The sequence below is a fragment of the Vigna unguiculata genome, chromosome 6 (genome assembly GCF_004118075.2).
Source record: "Vigna unguiculata cultivar IT97K-499-35 chromosome 6, ASM411807v1, whole genome shotgun sequence".
Lineage (NCBI taxonomy): Eukaryota > Viridiplantae > Streptophyta > Magnoliopsida > Fabales > Fabaceae > Vigna > Vigna unguiculata.
The window spans coordinates 20,409,451-20,420,350 of NC_040284.1; the positions used below are offsets into that span (position 1 = coordinate 20,409,451).

The 10,900-nt window shown below is 34.3% G+C and overlaps 1 protein-coding gene across 2 annotated transcripts; it reads right to left on the bottom strand.

Moving 5' to 3' along the window:
- Positions 1-5,233: 5,233 nt before the first annotated feature.
- Positions 5,234-10,900, bottom strand: LOC114189177 (phosphomethylpyrimidine synthase, chloroplastic). 2 transcript variants are annotated; one of them, XM_028077881.1, is made up of 6 exons: positions 10,679-10,899; positions 8,796-9,118; positions 8,504-8,631; positions 7,003-7,829; positions 6,005-6,681; positions 5,234-5,667 (listed from the first exon to the last, which is right to left on the bottom strand). In XM_028077881.1, exons 2-6 carry the CDS (start codon positions 9,104-9,106, stop codon positions 5,658-5,660), a joined length of 1,953 nt encoding a protein of 650 aa, XP_027933682.1. In that variant the 5' UTR covers positions 9,107-9,118; positions 10,679-10,899; the 3' UTR covers positions 5,234-5,657. The 2 variants fall into 2 exon arrangements, with proteins under 2 accessions (XP_027933682.1, XP_027933683.1); XM_028077882.1 differs by lacking the exon at positions 5,234-5,667 and having other exon boundaries at positions 6,001-6,681; positions 10,679-10,900.

Here is a 10,900-nt window from a genome sequence, read left to right on the forward strand (position 1 = left end):
CCTGAACTTGCAGCTCCTCCCATGCTTGTTAGTACATGATCTCCTGGTGTTCTTTCTCCAGGACAAGCTTGTGTTCTCAAAGAAGCAGCCCGTGTGATTCATTGAGTGTTTCTCTTTTCTTTCTTTGCATAACCATAGTGTTATATACAAAAGAGGGAGAGAAGCAAGAGAGATTGTATGAGACAAGTGATGTGGTAACAGACAAAAGGAATTGTAGGTAAGACCCAACAACACAGTTGTTGGAAAGGTTGGAAATTTGAAATAAGGAAGGTCTTGTGTGCTTAAGTGAGAAAACTGACCGTAGTTACCAGGTATATATGGTAAAGGTTTTGTAATAATCTTGTCATTACCTACAAATACTTTTACAAGTATTTGACCTTTTGAACGTAAGGTAATGATTTAAGTATTTATACCTTTACCACTTTTGATGATGAAGTATATCATAAAGGCACAAGTTTCTGGTTTGGGTAGGTACACAATTCATTACTTTATCATAACTAGACCTCTTTTGAAAGATCTCTGGTGTCATATGTGACTAGTTAATTTGATACACAGTTAAAAATTCCACGTCGACTGCACATAAAGTAGATGCAAACTTTACTTTATAAATCAGTTTTGTAGAATTCGGTTAGATTTAAAGTCTACTTAACAAGCACATCAGATTATCAAGAGAATAATGTAATTATGAACTATATTAGTCTTTATACTGCATTACTGAGAGAATTATGTGAATAAGTGTTGAATCCAACGAATCATACTTGTGTAGTAGTGTTTACAATTTCTTTGGCTACTGAACAAAACATTTTTCATGGTCGAGACAAGTAAATAAGGTGTGTTTCAGATAAGAGTAAGTTTGACATAAAAAGCTGTGTTAAAGGTGTGTGTGTGGCAACAAGGTGGGTTAAGGAGGTGAGAAAAGAGGAATACGTGATGATGGGTGAAAGAGTAAAAACAAAACTAAGCAGATACACTTGCTCTCTGTATTTTCTGTTTCTGATGCACTGCACCATTGACTATGCAGTCAAACATTGTAGAGAACACTTTCATGATGCTTTACTTGGGAAAAAACATAGCTATGTGGGTCCCAGATTAAACCTTGGTGTTCGTAAGGTAGGTATCCATGCAAGGAATATTTTTTGTTTAAAAGACTCAACTTTTTCTTTTCTTTTGGCATGTTACAAGAGCATTCAAAATCTTCACCAAAAACTCATCTCTGCTAAAAATTGTAAATGGTCATTTGTAATATGGTTAATCATATTTTTTTCAAGGACAAAACATCTCAAAAATGGCAAGGATGATGAAACCAAACCCAGGAAAAAGCAAACCATTTCAACCTATAGTTTGTATATGCATTTATTCGTATTGAAGTCATGCAAAGAATAATTAACTTTTAATCAACTAAACAAAACCTAAACTATGGGAGGCATAAACAACTTCTAAGAAAATCAAATCAAGGATAATTGAGTTTACCAGTAAGAATTTATCAACACATTTATTAGTCTTTCAAAATATATGAGAAAGTTTAAAATTCATAACTTTTGCAGGTATTAAAAGTCTTCTCCTGACAAGGTTTCAGCCTCTACGGAAAAGCTAGAATTCTGAAAAGCATAGCAAACTAAAAGAGAAATCACATTCAAGACAGTGTCATTTGGTGATTTCATTGGAACGACCATGGATCCAACTACAAATGCTTTGAGAGAACGATCAAAGAGGGAAAAGATTATCAGTGATTTCGTAATAATTTTGATAAAGGCCACAAATAGGGGATATAGAAGGAGGAATCTAAGCAAGCCAAAGATTATCTGAAGCAGAGTTGTGGGGGAACCATGTTTTAGTGAAAAAGTAAGCTTCTTTAAAAGAAAAACTTTTCAAATGATAGATTTCCACCAAGCTTAAAGAGTAGAGTTGTACAAGAGCATATTTTGGATCATTGAGGAAACCAACTAGACCTAACCCATGATAGAGAGGGTGAAACTTTACTAATTCACTAAAATATATTTAATTTTAATTATTTTTTATTCATGTTTATGTTCAAAATTATCATGTTTGTTAATTTGGTCTCGATTTAAAAAAATGAGGTAATATGATTTTTTTTGTAAAATTTTTTAAAATAGATAAAAGATTTTTTCATTAAAATTGAAATTGTTAATAATGATGATTTATTTTATTAATGTAATTAACATAGTTATAGTGTCAATTTTAATTAAAAAAAATCATTGATTTATTTTGAGAAATTTAACAAAAAAATATCAAATTACATCAATTTTTTAAAAATTAGAATCAAATTAAAACTTAAAAAAATTAGAGAATTAATTTAATAATTTTAGATAAAAACAGATATTAAAAGAATAATTAAATCTTAATTTTATTAACTAGATATTGGAGATGTTTTTTCCTTAACTTTCCTTTTAAATTATGAGGAGGACAATTGAAGCTAGCCCATGATAGAGAGGGTGGAACCTGTAAGTAATTGAAATACATTTTCATAAAAGAGTTGTGACTTTATTCTTTAATAACACAATTACAATATTAAAATTCTGAAAATAAAACACATAAACTTTAACTCTTTATTAGATCATATAACTCTTAACTGCTTTTTAAAAATTGAAATAATAATTTGACAATTAAGACAACAATAAAAAAATTAACCCATGGTGTTCTAAAACAAACTCCTAACACTTCTCCTTGCTTTAGAGGCTATATCTACCAAGCTTTTTTTAATAAGCTTAAACTTGTGGAAGAGGACTTTTTTAAATATGCCACTCCAATAGACAATAATTATTTCTCCATTCTTCTGCACTTCTCTCGAAAAAAAAAATTGATATTGAAATGTTTTGTCTTCCCATGAAACATAGGATTGTCAAAGATGGCAATTGCATCTTGATCTCCCAAGGATACTTCAATGTCTCTTATTTGTTTCATATAAAAATCAACCAAAATTTTTCACAACCCCAAAGCTTGGTTTACTATTGTTGTTAAGTCACAATTTATGATCGTCCGAGTATCCATTTTGACTTTCATGAAAATTGATTCCATAGTTGATGGTTCCTTTTGTGTTTCTTTTATATGCATTTCACTAGTACAATGCATAAAATAAAAAATACTTACAACATTCATTAATGTCAAGCTGGGTGGTTGTCAAATACAAACTCCTTAAATACCGTTTATTGAACTATACAAAGTTCTTAGGCCTGTTTTAAGTCATAAAAAGTTTTATGTAATCTGCAGATTTTGTCTTCTTTACCTTCCACCACAAAAACTTTAGAATGTTTAACATAAATTTCTTCTTAAGTATCTATTAAGGAATGCTGATTTGACATCCATTTGATAAATTTTTCATTATAAGAAGTAATCTTATTGTATCAGGTTTGACAAAATGTGTTAGAGTAATTAACACCAAAAATATGTGCAACGTGTTCTCACATTTTGTTGTTTTTAATCATAAACAATTTCTCCTTCATTGCATTCTTTCATTTGGCGACTTTGAAAGTTTATTCATGATCAGTTGCTTAACATATTGCAATATTGCATCTCTCGTATATTTCTAAAATCACCCAAGTGTCTCTAATTGGTGAATCATCTTCTCTTTTATCTAGCCATGAACTTTCTTTTGACAGTGAGATCTTTAAGTCTTTCCAATCTCATTCTTCATTTTCCATGAGTTGCACATCTCTACAAAGTGTTACAGTTTCAGCCTTAAAAATTTAATAGGCTTTCGAAATTGTATATTTTATCCAATAAAGATTCCACAACAACCTTTTTGTCTAACTTATCTCTTTAACTTGCAAAATATAGGTAAACAAAGACAACTAAACACTTTTAGACAGTGCCTTTATTTGATTATCTCCATCATACTCCTATTTCAAATATTCCCAAATGTTTTTTCCAGACTTTAAACTCATGATTTAAGTGAAAATTGTTAGTGATATTGCAACATAAAAGGGTGGCATTTGCCTTCGCTTTTCTTGTTTTTATGTGCGTGTGATTTTTTATTTGAGACATTGTTGAATTTTCGGGTAATGTAGAAACTTCATATTGCTTCCCATAGCTTTAAAGCCTCCAGCTAAGCTTCTATTTGAACTTTCCAAATATGATAATTTTCACCATTGAAGACTAATGGTGCTATTGGTAAGACATTGTTGAAGACTAATGTTTATTTTGGTCCAACATGATCAACATATCAATATTCAGTGCCTCCAAATGTTTTTTTTTTCTTTTCCAACTTGTTTACCATACCATTCTTAAGTGTCACATTATCTCCAAATACTTTTATTGTCCAACATGTTCACATCTTCAGAAGTAATATATGAGTAGTCTTGAATATATCTACCATCTATAAAAAGCTTTGTTGAGGAGGGATAATACAAGAGGCTGTATAGGTGAATTTATCAACTAAAACATTTGTTATAATTTCAAAATGATAGTTTTCAGAACAATTGGACAAAAATTTTCTCAATTCTGTCAACATGAGACATTTTTGAAATAAGGAGTAACAAGTTTCAATGCATTTTAGGGAGTAGTCATCCCTGTTGAAAGACTGGGAGAGTGGCAATAAACACTCGAGGACCAATAATCCCCTAATATTACTGATGGAAATGTTCACTCCAATTACCAGAATAATGTCAACTAGATTTTATCTTAGGATCCTGAACTGGTACCGGATATTATTATCCCACAGGAGAAATTTCGTAAAAGTTATAACTTTCAAAAAATTTGCAAAATGTTGGATTAAAATGGTGAGTGTACTTGCGGTATGATTGTCTCACCATCAGAGAAAACTTTATTTTTCATAAAAAGAAATGCTAGCAACATTATACTTTTCTTTTGTTTCCCCCAACCCAAGTCTTCTGCATAATATTCAATCTTGCTCAAAACATAGCCTGATTATAACTAGCATGTTTGTCTCAACAGAGACTTGAAAAAACATGACATTCTTTACCTTTTAGTGAAATCCATATGAAACTCACTACAAAATAAGAGACTAAAACTAATTGAACAATAGAGCTACAGTAATAGGACCCGCATGGATTTTCTTGATAAAAAAATTGTTGAATAGTGTTGCTAGCATTTCTCTTCTTATATGTGAAGGTGGATTTTATGCTGAATTATAAGATCTTGAATATTAAGAACAGTATACTACTAATTCAGATCATGCAGCAGTATTCTTCCATTTTAAATACTTTCCAACCATGACCAAATGGCATGGCAACGAGCTGTATCTGCTGCTTCTCAGTATTAGCTGGTCCAAATTGCGTATACAACGCGCAATTCCTGCAGAAGCATCAAAAAGAGAAAAGAGAAAAATGCACGCTCCCTGCGCAGGCATCACCCTGATCAGGTTCAAAGGGACTGTCTCAGCCTGATCTGCTAGCTTCCTATCTTGATGATAGCGAGAGCTTATACAGATTCAGGCACCCCTGGTGCATCTCGGGTGTTAATAAAATAGCCCAAAAGATAAAGATGGTATTCAACAAGATACTAGAGAAATTCATTGCTGAGAATTGGATAACAAAACAAAAGTTGACTAAAGATGAAGTTCATAAACGCTGTCTACAAACAGAACTTATTCGCCTACTCCTACTGCTTGAAAATGCATTCCCACCCTGAGATGCCAGCTGGGAAGCTAGCTCCATGTTCTTCCAAATGATTCACTCCATTTATGCAGTCCTGCAAAATAATATGCATAAGATATTCCATCTTCCGCTGACAAACACCTAGACAAGGCAAATGGTTGGCAAACCATTTCCTTAACAATAAAGTGTGCATAATTGCATGAGGGGGAAAATGTATAATTGCCCGAGAAGGATGGTGCTTCATGTTGTAGTCACTAAAGGAGACCAATACTTGGGGCAATAATGTGGCTTTTATGAGGTTTTTAATTAGATTAAGTTTCCAACAAGCATATTTAGTGAATTGATTCACAGCAAGCCATTATAATCCATGTCAAATGGAATGAGAAAAAGGGCATCATATTAAAAAACTAAAATATTTTATCCAGTTTCACCTCTCCTTGGAGTTTACGTAATCTTCTGGCAAGTAAATCTCTCCACCAGCTTCACCATGTTGCTCCCCACTGATAGTTTTCTTGGCAGCTTGAAATTCAGCACTCATAGCATCCATCCCACGCAGCAAAGCTTCCTCAGCAGTTCCATATCCATATTTCTCAGCATACTTTCTCACATCTTCTGTTATCTTCATAGAGCAGAATTTAGGGCCACACATTGAACAGAAATGGGCCACTTTCGCACCATCTGATGGCAAGGTTTCATCATGGAAGGACATGGCTGTCATTGGATCCAACGACAAAGCAAACTGGTCCATCCATCGAAATTCAAATCTTGCCTTGCTTAATGCATCATCCCAGGCCTGAGCATGTGGGTGACCTTTGGCTAAATCAGCTGCATGAGCTGCTATCTTGTAAGCTATCACTCCAGCCTTAACATCATCCCGGTTTGGCAACCCAAGGTGTTCTTTTGGAGTCACATAACAGAGAAGCGCTGTACCAAGTGCCCCAATATTTGCAGCACCGATTGCAGAGGTAATGTGATCATAGCCAGGAGCAATATCAGTTGTTAAAGGACCAAGAGTGTAAAAAGGTGCTTCATTACACCATTCTAACTGTTTCTGCATGTTTTCAGGAATCTTGTGCATTGGGATATGTCCAGGTCCTTCATTCATCACCTGCAAAGTAACTCAAAGTAAACAATAAGCACCCATCGTCTCAAGAGATGAATCGATGGTAATATCAAATGATCATATGATGATAGCCTAATATCATACGAAATAGATAGAATCACCATATAATAAAACGAGACTAGAATTATGCCTAGAAACTCCTAACTGTTCATGCTAAAGAACTACTAAGAATGAAAAGTAACACATTAAATAGAAATGTATGCAGAAACTGTGATGTCAAAATAAAAATTGAAATTAGAGACTAAATCATTTCATCTTGCCATAAATTTATGAGTATCAAGCTATGAAAAATGTTATGTCTATCACCTGCACATCCTTTTCCCATGCCCTACGGGTCAGTTCTCCTTGAGTCAAGAGTTCAGCAAATTGAGCTGTGTCATTTGCATCGTAGATGGATCCAGGTCTTAGACCGTCACCAATGGATAGGGCCACATCATACTGATTGCAGATGTCAAGTATGTCATCCCAGTGCTCATAAGCAAAATTCTCTTTATGATAAGCTAAACACCACTTAGCATGAATAGATCCTCCCCTGGAGACAATTCCTGTCATGCGTTTTGCTGTTAATGGAATATATCTCAGAAGAACTCCAGCATGGATGGTGAAGTAATCTACACCCTGTTCAGCTTGTTCAATCAGGGTTTCCCTGAAAACCTCCCAGGTAAGATTTTCAGCAATTCCATTAACCTTTTCAAGTGCTTGATAAATAGGTACAGTTCCAACTGGTACAGAGGAGTTGCGTAAGATCCACTCTCGAGTTTCGTGGATGTGGCGACCAGTTGAGAGATCCATGACTGTATCAGCTCCCCACATAGTTGCCCACTGAACCTTGTAAACCTCCTCTTCTATGGAGCTTGCAACCGCAGAATTTCCAATGTTGGCATTTACTTTCACCAAAAAGTTTCTTCCAACAATCATGGGCTCTAACTCCAAGTGTTTTTTGTTGGAAGGAATGATAGCACGTCCACGAGCAACTTCTGACCTCACAAACTCTGGGTCAAGCTTCTCACGAGCAGCACAATAAAGCATCTCCTCAGTGATAATTCCCTGCTTGGCATAGTACATCTGAGTGAATCTTGGTGGACCTATTTTCTGCCTCCTATCAACCCACTCTTCACGCAATTTTGGGAGTCCTAATCATCAAATCCATGAAAACATATCAATTAAATAATGTAAGTTTCCAAAAGTTTAGTGCAAGTATAGATAAAAGAACAAAACTATATTCTTCAATGATTGCACTTACATTAATGGATACAGGGTAAATTAATGGATACATACAAATCCAACTGTTAATTTGGCAGAATTCATTTCTAACAACAGATTTCAATACAAGAATAAAATGTTTTAATTCAATTGCTGAAATTAAAAGCCTTGATGAATTGAGCACTTACACATATGGATAATGGTAGCAAGTTGGAGAAAATTGGGATTAGCATAAACTGACACTAGATTCAAAATATACAACAGAAAAAGAAATACCATCTGCAACAAGACTGCATAGAACAGACGGGATAACTTATCTTGTTACAGTTTTAATTTTGTGAAAGCAGATATGAAAATTTACAATTTAGAAATGCTTTCTGCCCAAAGATCATCACGAGGATCTGCAAATGATGCTAGACAGACGACAACAGCAATAACAGTAGTAATAATAAAATTCAAGAATGTATCCATGAAAGGAATTATAGCTGTTTCATTCACGCCGAAAAAAAGTCATTAGCACAACATTGATCAAAAGGAAAATGAATGTACTAGAGTACAGATGCATGACGTAAAATAAATGCACTAAAATGTTAGAATTACGTACCTATCCTCGGGTTGATATTTTGGGGACCACTAGTGTCATAGGTATCAAAGTGTCCTTCCTCCCCAGAGAGGTGAACTCTACGAAAGGGAACTTTGAGCACATGACCAGTTTCTTCATGAATGACTTCCCTGTGCACATGAATGGATCATAAATTAATTCTGGTAAGTTGTCCAAGGACCCCTCTTGAGTTCTGTCCATGTCCAGTTTGTTCAGAGAGGCATGGAAAGCTGTGCTATCTGTAATTAAATTCTCCTAGTTGTATCAACTAACAAAAAAAGAAGATAAAGATCACCTGTGTTCTTTAGTGCTCTTTGGAAAGCACTGTTCAAAGGAAGGAAGGGGAAGAAAATCAGGAGAAGCAGGGTCAATAGTGTGCTTCGTTTGTTTGGTTTTGTCTGCATTGGTAGCTGGAGGATCAAATGTTAATGTGGCTCTAGGTACCAAGGTCATAGAAGATGGAACAAGTTCCTTCTTCCAAGCACTTGAAACACGTCCAACAACATCAAATCCAGGTAAGAATGTAGAACTTGGGAATTTCGATTGAGAAGCATGGTTGCCATTCTTGCAAACAAGTGATGTCACATTAGCATGCACTGATGCCATCTTGACAAAGAACTACAGTATTCATGTTTTGAAAGACAAAATGTTAGTTAGTTTACAACAAACATGCTGCACAATGTCTAAATATGTGTATCTCACTACTCAGTTATCAATAGATTTGGATCAAAAGAAATATTTCATTTGCAATTTCAACAAATTAGTTGGTCAATTAACTTCATAATCATTCTCTTTAGGCTGATGTTCAAATTACAGAGCTGCTTAGAAAAGGAATCTGACCCTAAGAAATTTCACTTCAAAACAAGTGATATTGGCTTTTCATCATCTTTACGGAAAATGTTAAAAATAGAAAAAAGGGTTTAACTCCTCTAAAGCAATGGATGCACTTTAGAGACTGAAGTACCAAGTTATCCTCAGTGACAAAAGGACAAAATTTTATGTACAGTGAACTATGAAGCTGTTAAAAAGGTAGAGTGCTGATTAGTAATCATAAAAACAGTTATATATGTATTTAATCTTCTAAATGCGACAAATTTTAGTCCTCTATAAATAAACTGTTTCCCTTTGGTTTCTCATTTATCAAAACGTATCATGTGTTGCTTGTCCTTCACAAAATTCCTCCTTTCCATCCCCATTTATGGATAAAGGAACCTTATATCATACAACAAAATAAAATGCAATTTACTTTCAAGGGATTGAAAGCAAACATTACTTTATTTGTAGGGGCAAAAGCCAAACATTATTTTATTATAAGTAAAGACTAAAAAATGTTTAATTTTATAATAAAAATATAAACTTGTTAAAATCTACTTAAGCCATTTTTCAATTCACATTATGATTTATAGGCTAAAACAGAATTTTGGTCTCTAATCTACATTTTAGGTTTTATTTGATCCCCTCAAGTTCCACTGTGTTCCCTTGTGTTGACCACATTGGTCTTCATAATTTGTCGCGTGTTGTTGTTGAGTTGTCCATATCGGTGTGAAAACTAACAAAATGACCAATTTGGTACAAAGGACAACAGTGAAACTTTTGAAATTTAAGGTCAAAATTGAAACCTAAAATGCTAACAAGGGACCAAATCTCTATTTTCGCCTAATTTTTAATTCCACGATTTCCTCATTAAAAAGTACACCAACCCTTTGGGCCCTTTGTTTAATAACAAGAGCCAAATCCTTAAAACAAAACAAAAGCAATTATCAGAGAAAGATACAAACATTCTTTCCATAATAACATGGAAGCAAGGTGAGATAACCTTTTCCACATATCACAACACTCGTTCCAATTCTCAAGCATTCTTTTCGAAACACGAAGTAAAATATAAATTTGAAAAAGAAAAATCAAATGAAATCCACATCGAAAATCACCAGGGTTGAGTGAGGATTCTTCCATAACAAGACAAAAGCCAGAGACTTTCACCATATCCACCATACCCTTTTCCTCCCAGCAACACCCCATTTCCCCAAAAGTATATTCCAACAGCATAACGAAGAATCATCCAAAAAATCTCAAAAGGGAAAATAAATACACGTGTGTGCATAGAGGTAAAAGAATACCAGAACACATAGAACAGATGAAAAACACAGCAGAAATGAGAAGAGAGAGAAGAGAGAGAACCTGAAGGGAAAAGGGTTGGTCTTATCTGCAATAATGCAATGAATGGCAGAATGAGTTGTGCAGTGAATGGTTGAACAAAAGTGTAGGAGAGTGTTGAATTTATACAGAGTGGAGAATGGTTGCATGAACCAAAAGTGGGAGATGAGTGAGGTGGATCCTGTGATTCCAGTTAGATATTTTCAAACCAAAGCTCTAAAATCCACTAATAATTGGATGACATGT

What these genes read in the sequence shown, in the direction of transcription:
- LOC114189177 (XM_028077881.1), bottom strand. Translation starts at nt 9,106, where the DNA reads ATGGCATCAGTGCATGCTAATGTGACATCACTTGTTTGCAAGAATGGC. An exon ending in AAGAGCACTAAAGAACACAG is followed by an intron (nt 8,632 to 8,795) that starts GTGATCTTTATC and finishes TCATGTGCACAG; the next exon opens with GGAAGTCATTCATGAAGAAA. An exon ending in AAATATCAACCCGAGGATAG is followed by an intron (nt 7,830 to 8,503) that starts GTACGTAATTCT and finishes TTTGATGATTAG; the next exon opens with GACTCCCAAAATTGCGTGAA.